The following is a 14,739-nucleotide window of genomic DNA, read 5'->3' on the forward strand; positions in this document are numbered from 1 at the left end:
TCATTCCTTTTCTAGATGGAGAAATAGATTCAGAATAAGTCTTCTTCCTTTTCAAATTGAGTCTATAAAGCAATAGGCAGTTAAAATGTCTAGCCAAAAGTTGTCTGTTACGAAGACAGTAAGGTATTATTCAAAATAAATGTCACTATATTTCTTCTAGTTTTATATATATATATACACACACACATATACACACACATACACACACGTACTCTACGTATATACATATTAGACTCTAAAATACACGGTCGTTATTTACTCACCTCCTGTGTCCCTAGCTCTAACATGACAAATTGTACCATCCTCTTAAGCAAAGCTAAATTAGTTGTTATAAAATCTGTGATCAAAATCATTTTCTTTCTATAAAAATACTCTATTATTTAATGCAAAAGCTACTTCTTCTGTTCCTTCAGGAAGAGAAACAATCTTTTCTATTCCTTCCAATCTCTTCCTAGTCCACAAGTCATTATTGACGCCTATGTTGTCCAAAGTCTTTTTGTGTGTGTGTGTGATGGGATTTCACTCTGTCACCCAGGCTGGAGTGCAATGGTGAAAACTTGGCTCACTGCAACCTCTGCTTCCTGAGTTCAAGCAGTTCTTCTACCTCAGCCTCCCGAGTAGCTGGGATTACAGACGTGCACCACCATGCCCAACTAGTTTTTGTATTTTTATTTTATTTTATTATTTAATTTTTCACATGGAGTTTTGCTTGTCACCCAGGCTGGAGTGCGGTGGCGTTATCTCAGCCTCCTGGGTTCAAGCACTTTTCCTGCCTCTGCCTCCCAAGTAGCTGGAACTACAAGCACACGCCACCATGCCTGGCTAATTTTTTGTATTTTTAGTAGAGACAGAGTTTCACCAAGACCGTGCCAGACTGGTCTTGAACTGCTGACCTCAGGTGATCTGCCTGCCTCAACCTCCCAATGTGCTGGGATTACAGGTGTGAGCCACCGCGCCCACCCATGTTGTCTAAAGTGTTAAAGCACCCCAGCTTCTGCCTACGCATTCTTTCCCCTTGAAACCAACATAAATATGCAAAGGGAATATCCTGGATCCTTTTGAGACAGGATACAATTAGACTAGACTAATTGTTTACAGTATTATTTCCTGCCAGATTCCATTCAAACACCATAAAAGACAACCTCAGCAGCTGGCTTGCATCCCCACACTGGAACCTCTAGAGATGCAGATGTAACTGTTTCCATACAATGTGCACCCACAATTTGTGGCTTCTTTTTTTTCTTTCTTTTCTTTTTTTTTTTTTTTTGAGAGGGAGTCTCACTTTGTTGCCAAGCTGGAGTGCAGTGGCGCTATCTCGGCTCACTGCAGCCTCTGCGTCCTGGGTTCGGTGATTGTCCTTCCTCAGCCTCCTGAGTAGCTGGGACTACAGGCGCATGCCACCATGCCCACCTAATTTTTGTATTTTTAGTAGAGATGGAGTTTCACCATGTTGGCCAGGATGGTTTTGATTTCTTGACCTTGTGATCTGCCTTCCTCGGCCTCCCAAAGTGCTGGGATTACAGGCATGAGCCACCGCACCCAGCCAACTTGTGGCTTCTTTATAAATTATTTGCCCATATGTAAGACCTTTAAGTTTAAAAATTACTAAATCTAATGCTATTCCCTTTACCTCATATTTTTTGAGGGAGATGATATAAAAACATTTTTTTCACATGAACATGGTTTCATTTTTACAAATCTAGAGAGAGAAGTGTTTCATCTTAGTAGCTAAGTCAGTGGAGAGTGAGGTGATTTTTACCTACGTTAGAACGGGAACAAGGACATTTGAGAAAAGGAAACAATATGTGTATGTTCTATGCAATAGGCTGAACACTGGAAACGAAAACGTGTATGTTCTATTTAATAGGTTCATTATACCGGTTAACCAAGAAGTTACTCAACCCATGAAGGTATTAGCCAATTCCACATAGGTGTTGTATCACATGGACACAGGGTCATCCAGTAATGCCCTTGTCTTTAAGAAAAGGAAATCAAAAATTTGATAGAAAGAGAGTGAGCCTATAAGCCTATAAGTACGAGCTAAATGATGAGAACACATGGACACAGATGAGGGAACAACACACACTGGGACGTTTTGGAGGGAGGAGGGTGGAAGGAGGAAGAGGGCTAAGCAAAACAATGAATGGGTACTAGGCTTAATACCTGGGTGATGAAATACTCTATGCAACAAACCCGCACGACTCACGTTTACCTATGTAACAAACCTGCACTTGTATCCCAAAACTTAAAGTAAAATAAAATAAAATAGAATTTTTTAAAAAAGGAAAATCTTAACAAAAAGAAAGTGAGCCTATAAAAATGAACTGTAGTTGTACTTATGTTTATTGATACAGTAGTTTGAGTTATCCCCCCTCAGATAACGACTCTGGAGTGAGAACTGAGATTTATAAATTTCCATGTTTGGAATTATAGCATATTTAGAGCCGACTTTTGGAAATGACCTCAGAGTGTTTAACTTACAGATAAAGAAAATGAAATTCTAATTGATGATTTCACTTCCTCAGGGCCGCATCATTACTTAGTGTTACATGGGCATTCTGACCCGGCTGTCTAACTCCCTGGCCTACTTCTTTTCTTAGAGCTCCAATTTAATATGCTTTGACAGTCCGCTTGCTTCAGTGATGGCATGCGAAGAGTAATCTGTGAAGATATTCCATCTAATCTGGGAACACTTGAAAAATTTTAACTTAATTCATCATAGTTGGAAATCAAACCCAAAGATAGCATAGAGGAAGGGTTTAGTAAATTCACCTAAACTGCCTGGCCTGATGAGGTTTCTCACGGGCTCTGTGCTTTGAGGGATGTGCATACTTGCGTAATTTGACATGGCATGCAGTTACACTGTTTTTGATTGGCTAAAGCGATATTAAATATCATGTTTTAAAAATAAAAGCAAGTTTCTTTTTAGTGAAATGGATTTTTAAATGATTGTATGCATAAAGAAATATTGTGAGTTATGTTTAAAGAAATGCCAATAAATTAAAACCGAGAGGAAGCTAAACACTTGCTTGAGCATATGCACATGTAGGTTGAAGATGTAAAACTCACTGGAAATGTTTTTGTTTTGTTAACAGGGTGAACAATTGTGTTGGATTTTCAAATTATAAGTTCTTTCTCCTTTTCTTGGCTTATTCTCTGCTCTACTGCCTTTTTATTGCGGCAACAGACTTACAGTATTTTATCAAATTTTGGACAGTAAGTCATTAACTCGGTAACTCTTTTTTTGGTATACAATAATAATGTAGGCTTTGCAGGACAGAATTATTTCAGACAGAGATTTTATAGACTAGAGCTCATTGACATGCAGTCAGTCCTCATTATTCGCAGATTCTATATTTGTTAATTCACGAAAATGTAATTGTAACCCCCACATCCATACTGGCGACTGTCATCATCTGCAGACATGTGCAGAGTGGCAAAAACATTGAGTGGCCCCGTTGCCCATTCCCAGTTGAGGGTGAACGAGACGACGCTTTTGCCTTCTTCCTTCAGCTCTCATACTGTAAACGAGTGTGCTTTCCACAGTCTATTTAGTGCCACGCTTTCTTCCGTTTTTGTGCTTTTTGTTGGTGATTTTGCTGTCAAAAAAAGGTCTTCAAGTGTAGTGCTAAAGTGTGGTCTGATGTTTCTAAGCAAAAGAAAACTGATGTGTCTTACGGAGAAAATACATGTATTAGATAACCTTAATTCAGGCATGAGTTATAGTGCTGTTAGCTATGAGTTCTATATTAACAAATCAATAGTATATATTAAATAAGGTTCATTTAAGCAGAAACACACATAAAACAAGGTTACGCATTGATCAGTTGTCAAAGATGTTGTGACCAGAAGTTCATAGAAACCTACCCCTGTGTTTTCCCTAGGAGCAGTTTTTCAGTATTCACAAATTCAATGCTTGTGGAAACTTTATAAAACATAAGTACTGCGAATAACGAGAATTGATGACTATAAAAGATTTTTTCAGGATTTAAAAATAGAAGCATTTTCTTTATGTTTAAGAAGATTATTTTTTAAACTATTATGCCTATAATGTCCTTATGCCTATAATGTCCTGAGTGTTTATTCAGTATTTCTTGATTAGGCTTTATACACTATATATTTTAAATGTAGGCAAAAAGAAATTAAAATGGAGGATTTAAGATATCCAGAGGTCCTCCTTGTGAACACCAAATGACAGTAAAAGATCAATTTATCTGCTGCCAGGATTGATTTATTATTTTCATTAAATTAACTCTATTATGGTAAAAATTTCTAAATTGCTAGATCACTTATGTGAGATCTGAACCAAATTAAATACCAAAGAGTTATTGAATGCCTGCTGTGTGCCAGTTCTGTTGCTAAGCATAGAAAGACATGAGTGAAGAGACCTGCTGCTAGCGTTCAAGGAGTCTTTCAGTGTCCAGCTTGAAAAATGATCCCTACTGAATGTCTGGGAGAACATTACCTCACTGCCTCTCCTTCCTGCCGATGATTTTAGTTTCAAACCACAAATATATTTGAAAAGGAATGATCAGAGTTTTCACTGTTTGTCAAAAAAAAAAAAAAAAAAAAAAACCCGCTGCTGTTGAAAACTATCAGTGAGGTCCTGTGACCTGTGTCAATCGGTCAGGTACTACAGGGTATTGAAACGTGAGGAAAAGCCACCTCCTGGCAGCCATGGTGCTTCACTTTGTGTCCATAGCCCCAACCCCTCCATTCTAGAGCCATTCCAGGTCTCTTTGGATTTATAAACAAGGAGAGTCTAACTGGTTTTCTTTGAGATGGACTGTTTCAGCCCATGGATATTAAGATTTATTTTAGACAGATGTTATGCACTGGTGTTGATCTTTTCTGTGGTCCTATTATTTAAGATAGCTTGAAGCTTTATTGTGAATGTGTTGTTATATGTATTCATTTAGGTGATGCTGTTGTTTGTAGTAACGTAAAACATCAATAAGGATAGTAACCAAATTGTGCCAGTTAGCCTTCGTTTTCTGGCATTATAATGAAACTTTTTAAATATTTGGGATTCTGTAGTATGTTAACAAAACATACTCTGTTAATAAATTTAAAACTACATTTTATAGTTCCATTTATCTTGCTTCTTACTATTACAGTTTATACATATACTACCATAAATTTTCTATAATTTGGTTATGAAAAACAAAGTTATTATTCCAAATTTTAATATCATTTTCATATACATATTCTGGTAAACATTTAATCTGATGAAATGTATACATATTTTTCCTGAACTTTTAACAATAAAGCCACATTTTTTTCATATTAAATTTAAGAAAAATTTTAATCAAAAGAAAATCTTACTAATTTACTTATAAAAGTAGGGGAATACATATCCCTTTGACAAAACATTTTATTTTCTTCCTTTCTTTATAGAATGGCCTACCTGATACTCAAGCCAAGTTCCATATTATGTTTTTATTCTTTGCTGCAGCTATGTTTTCTGTCAGCTTGTCTTCTCTGTTTGGCTATCATTGTTGGCTAGTCAGCAAAAATAAATCTACATTAGGTGAGTATCCAATTATTGTAGTTGACAGAACTTTAAATACTTATACCAACATTCATTGACAGTTGCTATGTGATTAAATGCCAACCTGCCCTGAAGCGGTAAAAATCATTTTTATTTTCCTTATTATTTTTTTGATATGTCACTTAGAAACATACAGATTTGCTCATTCCATATATTGATTGTCTCTTAAATGTATAGATGCATATATGCATATATATACACACACACACACACACACACAGAGTGGTGAGCAGGGGCAAAACAGTGTAGTGAGGGGCACAAAAATTAATAACCAAACATAAAAGTGATTACAAAATGCAAAGTGCTTTGAAGAAAATAAAAGGATGCTGAGGTATGAATAAAAGGATGGAGATGGTGGAAGGAAGCCTATGTAGAATGAGTGGTCAAGGGAGAGCTTATCACAACAAAAAGTACTTAACCTAAGAAGTCAACTATAGAAAAAGCCAGAACATGTATGTTTAAAAGCCATACAGATATCGGAGGCAGCAAAAGCAGTGCTTACAGGGAAGTGTATAGCTGTAAATACCTATATTTAAAAACGAAATACCTCTATTAATAACTTCATACCTTAAGGAACTAGAAGAAGAGCACAGTAAAACCAAAGTCAGCAGAAGGAAGGAAATAATAAAGACAGGAGATAATAGAAATAGAGTATTAAAAAATAGAAAAACAATAAAATCAATAGTTGGTTCTTTTTCAAAAAGTCAACAAATACGACATCCCTTGGCTAGCAAGAGAAAAAGAGAAGACTCATCACAGAAATCAGAAATGGAAGTGAGGACATTACTACTGACTTTATGGAAATAAAAAGGCTAAGAAAATACCATGAACTATTGTCTGTCAAAAAATTAGGCAACCTAGATAAAGTGGACACATTTCCAGAAACACACAGACTACCAAATTGACTCAAGAAGAAGTAGAAAATCAGAGCAGACCTGTAAGAAGTAAAGTGATTGAATCAGTAATCAAAAAAACTCACAACAAAGAGAAAAGCCCAGAACAGAATGGCTTAACTGATGAGTTCTGCCGAACACTTAATGAAGAATTAACTTCTTCTCAAACTCTGCTAAAAATTAGAACAGAAGGGGACACTTTCTGACTCATTCTGTGAGGCCAACATTGCCCTGATACCAAAGCCAGAGACACAAACATCACAAGAACTATAGACCAATATGAATATAGATGGAACGGTTGTTAACAAAATATTAGCATACCAAATCCAGCAACATATTAAAAGGCTTACACAACCATGATCAAGAGCGATTTATCCCAGGAATGCAAGTAGGGTTTAATATATGAAAATCAATCAGTGGTAATATACCACATTAATAGAATGAAGGAAATAAAATGGAAAACCTTAAGGAATTCACAATAAAAATGATTAGCTAATAAGCAAAATATGAAATTTGCATGATTTAAGATCAGTATGGAAAAAATTAATGCAGAAAAAGTACTTGGCAAAATCCAACATCCTTTCAAGATTAAGAAAAATTGCACTTAGACTAGGAAAAATAAGGAACTCCTTCAACCTGATGAGGAGATAAAAGGTATTTGTGAGAAATCTACACCTAACATCATACACAACAGTGTAAAACTGAAAGCCTTCTTTCTAAAATCAGAAACAAAACAAGGATGCTCCTTTTCAGTACTTCTGTTCAACATTGTACATCAGTTCTAGCCAGAGTAATTAGTCAAGGAAAAGAAACAAAGGCATTGAAAAGAAGTAAGTAAAACTATTTTAATTTGCAGATAACATGATCTTATGTATAGAAAACCTTAAGGAATTCACAATAAAAATGCTTAGCTAATAAGCAAAATATGAAATTTGCATGATTTAAGATCAGTATGGAAAAAAATCAGTTATATTGCTGTGCACTAGCAATAAACCACCCAAAAAGGAAATCTAGAAAATTCCATTTGAAAAGGCATCTAAACAAATAAATAGCTAGGAATAAATTTACCAAGGAGGTGCATGTAACACTCCTAGCACACTGAAAACTACAAAACATTGTTGAAACAAATTAAAGAAGACATCCCATGTTCATGGACTTGGAAGACCTTATATTGTTAAGATGGCAGTACGACCCACCCAAAGTGATTAACAGATTCATTGTAATTTTAATGGCTTTTTTTTGCATCAATGGAAAGGCCAATTCTCAGATTCATGTGAAATGGCAAGAAGCCCCACATAATCAAAATAGTATTCACCAAAAAAAGAACAAACCTGGAAGACTCACATTCTTGATTGCAAAACTTACTATAAAACATACAGTAATCAAAACAGTGTGGTGTTGGTGTAAGGATGGACATATAGACAAATAAAATAGAATTGAGAGTCCAGAAATAAACCCATACATCTTTAGCCAATTGATTTTTGACAGGGGTGCCAAAACCATCCGGTGGAGAAAGAATAGTATTTTTGAGTTGCACAAGGACAACTCAGTATCCACATGGCAAAAAATAATCTTGTATCCCTACCTCACATCATACAAAAAATTAAGTCAAAATGGATCAATGACCTAAACGAAAGAGCTAAAACTGTAAACTCTTAGAAGAAAATAAAGGGATAAATCTTCAGGACTTTGAATATGACAGTGAATTCTTAGATATAACATTAAAAGCATGAGCAACAGAGAAAAAATAGGAAACTTACACTATCAAAATTAAAAACTTACATGCATTAAAAAACACAAGAAAGTAAAAAAACGAACTTCAGAAGGAGAATAATATTTCCAATTCATTATCTGATAAGGGCCCTACTATCCAGAATATGCAAAGAAATCTTGTAACTCAACAACAAAAAGATACAAACACCTCCGTTAAAACATTGGCAAAAAAATTTGAATACACATTTAAACAAACATTCCTCCAAAGAAAATATACAAATGGGGAAAATAACATTTTAGATTTTTCATTTCAGCATTATTCAAGAAGAATATGTAGTAGTATGAAAGGAATGTTGATGACCTCGTTCAAGTCTCACTCCATCGTTTATTTGTTGTTTGATAAATCCCAGCACAGAAAAATATGCTCAACATCATTAGTCATTAGGAAAATGCAAATCAAAATCACATTGGGGTACCACTTTACACTCACTGGGATGGCTACAATTTTTTAAAAAAAAAGTCTTGGTGAGGATGTAGAGACATTGAAACCTTCCTACTTTGCTTGTGGGAATATAAAATGGTGCCACCACTGTGAAAAACAGTTTGGCAATTCTTCTAAAAGTTAAACATAGAATTACCATATGAACCAGCAGCTCCATGCCTAGGTATATACCCAAGAGAATTGAAAACAGGGACTGAAAGAGATACTTGTTTACCAGTGTTCATAGCAGCACTACCCACAATAATCAAAAGGTTGAAACAACCTAAATGCCCATCCAAGCAAGGATGGAGGAAATGTGGCATATCTATACAATGGAATATTAACCATAAAAAGGAATGAAGTCCTGATACACATGGATGAACCTTGAAAACATGCTAAGTGAAAGAAGTCGATCACAAAAGATTACATATTATATGATTCCCATTTTTATGAAATATCCAGAATAGGTAGATCTGTAGAGGAAAATCACATTAGTGATTACTAGGGAATGAGGAAATGGGGGAGTAGGGAGTGACAGCTTAATGGATCTGGAGTTTCTTTTGGAGTGATGAAAATATTTAGAAATTTGATATGGGTGGGAAGTGCACAAAATTGTGAATATATTACATTCTATTGAACACTTTAAAAAGTCTAATTTTATACTCTGTGAGTTTCACCTCAATTGAAAATAAAAGACCCTACAGGAAAAGAGAAAAAAAACTAGGAATATTTGAGAAACACTCCATGTGGCTAAAGCATAGAATGCTAAAGATTGAGAAATACATTAATGAGGTTTGAGAGGCAAGCAAGGACTAAGCTATGTAGAGTTTCTAGGCCAAGGTTAGGAGTTTGAGAATGCAACCAGGACCACAAATGCTTATGATCATAAAGGACACTCCAAGCTGTGAGCTTCAGTTATTATAATATGCAATGAGGATGAATTACAGTGCGTAGTCAATTAGTGTTCATTTTCAGTATTCTGAAATGAAACATTACGGAATTCTGAAATGAAATCATTACACCAAATACTATTAGGGTGAAAATACTGATAAAATAAAGTAATTTCTAAGCCCAGGAATTTTATTTCAAATTATGTGTTAGGCAGTTAAATTATAATTCGTCAAAAGTAAATTTAGTGTTTCTAGAGGTTTTTAACTTCTGGAAACTTCTAGATTTAACTTGTAGCACTGAAAGGACTTCCCCTGGATAATATGGTCCTATGAAAGGTTTTAGAAAAAACTGTATATCCTAGGATGAAGAATGCTAAGGATCTTGCAAATGACCACATTTTTTCATAGTGCCTAATTCTTCTGGTTAGATTTTCCTTTTTAATACAATGGAGAAAAATCATTATACCTCCATGTTCATATTCCAAAAATAAAATGTTAGATTTTGCATTTCAGCATGATTCAAGAAGAAAATGTAGTATTTTTGAAGGAATGTTGATGACCTTATTCAAGTCTCACTCTGTGTTAGTTTGTTGTGTGACCTTAGGCAAGTCCCAGAGCCTCTGTGAACCAGCTTTCATATGCAGAATGAGCATCACCAGATGCAATACATGGTTCTGGACTGGATCCTGGTTTGGACAGACTAGTTCAAAAGTACATTTTATAGTCAGCTGGAAAAATTGTATTAGATGAGAACCAATTTCAACGAAATTGGAAAATGCTTAGCCAGACATGGTGGCATAGCATCTGTTACTCCAGCTACTTGGAAGGGTGAGGCAGAAGAATTGCTTGAGCCTGGGCATTCGAGGCTACAGTGAGCTATGATCATACCACTGTACTCCACTCTGGGCAACAGAGTGAAACCCTAACTCAAAAAAAAAAAATGGATTTACTTAGAAACAAAGGTTGTAGAATGTATGTAAAACATTGTCTCATTTTGGTTTTTTTAAAAAAATACACCTGTAGATTTGTATATCTGTATCTGTGAATCCATCGATTTATCCATTGTTCAAAAGATTCAGAAGATGCAGTTTTAATTTATTTGCTAGTTTGTATTTTCTGATTTTCTGCAGTGCACATGTACTATTATAATACAAAGGCATATTTTACAATTAAAATAGTTACATCTTATGATATTTTAAAACAGAATGGCCACCCTATATTTCAGGGGTGTTGATAGGCACATAAGCACTCACAGTCAGCTAGCCATTGCTTTGCAGTTTCTTCATTTACTTCAGTTATTGCTGAATATTCAGGATTACTAGTAAATACGTTTTTTACTCATGTGATTCCTTTACCATCTTTTTTAGAGGCATTCAGAAGTCCAGTATTTCGACATGGAACAGATAAGAGTGGATTCAGCTTGGGTTTCAGTAAAAACATGCGACAAGTTTTTGGTGATGAGAAGAAGTACTGGTTGCTACCCATTTTTTCAAGGTACTCTTTTGTGAAAATTTTCAGGCTTTAACTAATGAAAATAATACAGCAAAAGATACTTTCAGGAAAAGCCTCTAGTTCCATAGGCTTGTGATTCTGTGTAGGAACTCTTATTTTTTAAAAGTATTGTTCTATGATTCACTATAATGTCACGTGGAAGTCAGTGAATTCATCATCTTCCTAAACACTATGTTAAACTCAATGTCTAATACACATTTTTTTTTTTTTTTTTTTGCCCATAGTATAGCATGTCCTACTCTCGGACATCAGCATTTTAGCAGGGTTTCACTCTGTTGTCTTTCGTATGGTTCAGTTCTAAATTTTTATTTTAATTCTAGTCTAGGTGATGGCTGCTCCTTTCCAACTTGCCTTGTTAACCAGGATCCTGAACAACCATCTGCTCCCACAGGGCTGAGTTCCACAGCTAAAAAGTAATCTCATATTTTTTTTTCATTTTGCTTTCAAATAATGTATTTTACCATATTGTGTCTTTTGGTTACATGTTCCTTTGAAAAAAAATTAAGACCATAAGAGAATTTCCTGCAATGGTTTCCACTTAAAATGAGGGAAAAAAGAAAGTATGATTGAGGAGAGACACATTAGAAGCTTCCATTATACTTGTAAAATGGTGTTATTAATCTAAGTGTGAGTAAAAAGGTGTTAATTCTCTATACATTTTGGTTGAGTGAAATCTTATTTTTTAAATGTAGTGCTTAAAAGAAAAAAAAAAAAAATGTAAGTCAAACTTAGCTACCCACTGCTCAGTTAGGCAGACAGGGTAAAATTGCCCCTGACCCGCCGTGTCTTTCCTCTCTGTGATAACTGGTAAAGAAACTTGAGGCTTTTGGAAATCGAATGGATCTCCAGACACCTTCTTGACAGTTCCATTTTAATGTATATTATGGGCTTAGTGCCCTTGAAAGACCTCTAAAGATTATCTGAGCCATTTCTGTGGAGAGAGAAGCCAGAGTCTTGGAAATTCTTTGTCTGGAGGATTTTGCTCCAGCTTTAAGTTTGTTTTGATTCCAGACTATCAAGAATTTGAGGTTGGCCTTGGAAAGACCTGACATTTGATTCTGAATGTGCTACTAACTGGCAAAAGGAAAAATTACTTAAACTTTTAAAATGCTATGTATGAATTTCCAGTGGTTTGAAACACCAATTTTTATATCTTTGTGACAGATTTGAGTATAACCATTCCTCTAATGTTTAAATGAAAGCCAGTAGCAAAAGCATAACCATAATTCTTCATTAAATGTTAGAGCTTTTCTTAGTTGCTTCAGTGCCACATACACAGTAATCCACGCCAACACTCCAGATTGAACATTTCTTATTGATCACAGGACCTTTTCCTAGGGAGCCTGGAATGACCCCATAAACCTCAAGGTGGTGTTCCTGGTAGCCATTCTAAAGTACTTGTTGTTGTTGTTTGTTGGTTTGTTTTAGTTTTAGTTTTGAGACAAGGTCTCACTTGTCACCAAGGCTGGGGAGCAGTGGAGTGATCATGGCTCACTGTAGCATGACCGCCCAGGATCAAGCGATCCTCCTGCCTCTGCCCTTTTAAATTGGGAATTAAATTTAGAAGGAATTTATATTTAAAATCCTTTTAAATTGTCAAAAGAGATGAAAGGTATTTGTCACCCCATCCCTAGAGTGAGCTATGTACAGGCCAGACCCTACCAGTTAGTGAAGGTGCCCGGTGTACGTATTTCACAGGGACATTCAAGGGCATCAGAGTTTTTTCTAGATCATGCCTTGTGCATTTGGGCTTGAAAATCCCACAGAGCTAAATGTTTACGGTTTTTCATATACCTCAGTGCAGAAAAATCTAGTTTTAATAAATTATTCAGAATATGTTTCAAGCTTTTACAAAATTCAGTAGTAGTTTATAATACTTTTTTGCCCTTTGTGTTTTTTAAGTAATTTAAGAAATTATTTTGGTTTTAGAGATAATATTTCTCCTTCCACTAAGGGCACCATGAGATTTGGGAGAAATCTTAGTTCTGACACTGTTACCCAACTAGGTGATCTTGAAGAAGGAATCTTTTGAGGCCTCTGTTTCCTTTGAATGTTGAGGTCAGATTTAGACAGCCAAAGTCTCTTTCTTCTGTAGAATTCTACTATCTCCCATGTTTAGCCCATATAAAATTTTCGTGGCAAGTTCTGTTCTCTTCTGTGCTCCAGAGTTGAATATCTTGCTGTCTACTTACTTGACATACCCACTTGGACACCTAAAAATCATCTCCAAATAAACAGGTTCAGAGCAGAACTTTGAATTTGATTCCCAGCCGTGTGTACCCTCGTCACCACCCTAAACCGGAATCTCCTCCATGCTTCCATATATCAGTATTAGTGACCTCCATTCTCCCATGTGTTCATGCTAGAAACTGTGGGGTCACCCTGGATTCCTCTCTTTCAGTTACTTTGTATTTACTGCATTTGCAAATCCTATCAGATGTCTCTTTAAAGTATATCTACATTCTGAATACTTTCTAATGACCTGCAAGGCGTCTTTCCTGGTCTTAGCCATCATCCCTGCTCCCATGGATTACTTCAGTAGTTTTCTAACTGATCTAACATTTTTGCCCCACTCTAATCTATTTTCCCTTCAAAATATAAGTCAGATTGTGTCACTCTTCTGCTGAAAGCTCTGTTAGTTTCCCATCTTACTCAGAATAAAAGCTGATGAATGTCCGTTCCATCACTTAACAAGACCATCCGACCTGACCCCAAACAGTCATTCTTTTTTTTTTTTTTTTTTTTTTAATGGAGACAGGGTCTTCCTGTCTCTATTAACAGCCTGTTGCCCAGGCCGGAGTGCAGTTCTGTGATCATAGCTCACTGCAGCCTCAAACTCCTGAGCTCAAGCAATCCTCTCACTTTGGCCTTCTGGATGCCATTGTTTTTTACTTTCCTTTCACTCACAATCCTCAGACACACAGATCTTGCTGTTTCTCACATGGACCAAGCATGTTCCTTATGTAGTGCCCTGTCCTTGCTAATTCCCTTTGCTTGCCGTCCTTCCTCCAGATCTGAGTGAGCTGTGTCTTCTCTTCATTTATATTCTGTTCATATATTCTGTTCAGGCGTAACTTCAGAATAGAGGCAGTCTTTGATAACCCTTTGTAAAATAGTAACTTTCTCTGCCACTTCCTGTTACACTGATCTTTTTTTTCTTTCTTTTTTTTTTGAGACAGAATCTCACTCTGCTACCCCGTCTGGAGTGCAGTGATGCAATCTCGGCTCACTGTAACCTCTGTCTCCCAGGTTCAAGCAATTCTATTGCCTCAGCCTCCCCAGTAGCTGGAATTACATGTACAGCACAATGCCCGGCTAATTTTTGTATTTTTAGTAGAGATGGGGTTTCACCATGTTGGCCAGGCTGGTCTCAAACTTCCTGACCTCAAGTGATCCACCTGCCTCAGCCTCTAAAGTGCTGGGATTACAGGCGTGAGCCACTGTGCCCAGCCTGATTTTTTCAGTTGTTATAGCTCTTATTACCACCTGACTTATTTCATTCGTGTGTGTGTATATATATGTGTGTGTGTGTGTGTGTGTGTGTATATATACACACACACACACGCACACAAAATTTATTTTTCTTCCTCAATAACAGTGAAATTTCCATGAGAACAATGACTTTGTTTATTAAAGTGACAGGTACTCAATAAATATTGTTGAATGAATGGATTCTTGCCCTTTGCTAGAGTCCTATTA

General features: G+C 36.0%; 1 protein-coding gene across 1 annotated transcript in view; it reads left to right on the forward strand.

Moving 5' to 3' along the window:
• ZDHHC2 (zinc finger DHHC-type palmitoyltransferase 2) overlaps positions 1-14,739 on the forward strand; it is a 69,053-nt gene that overhangs the window by 45,370 nt on the left and 8,944 nt on the right. The window contains exons 7-10 of the mRNA XM_033226140.1: positions 3,096-3,216; positions 5,398-5,530; positions 10,896-11,022; positions 11,361-11,453. Of these exons, the coding sequence (XP_033082031.1) occupies positions 3,096-3,216; positions 5,398-5,530; positions 10,896-11,022; positions 11,361-11,453 (474 nt within the window). The remainder of the gene's footprint in view (positions 1-3,095; positions 3,217-5,397; positions 5,531-10,895; positions 11,023-11,360; positions 11,454-14,739) is intronic.

The sequence above is a fragment of the Trachypithecus francoisi genome, unplaced genomic scaffold, assembly GCF_009764315.1.
Source record: "Trachypithecus francoisi isolate TF-2019V2 unplaced genomic scaffold, Tfra_2.0 Contig01440, whole genome shotgun sequence".
In the NCBI taxonomy this organism is placed as follows: domain Eukaryota; kingdom Metazoa; phylum Chordata; class Mammalia; order Primates; family Cercopithecidae; genus Trachypithecus; species Trachypithecus francoisi.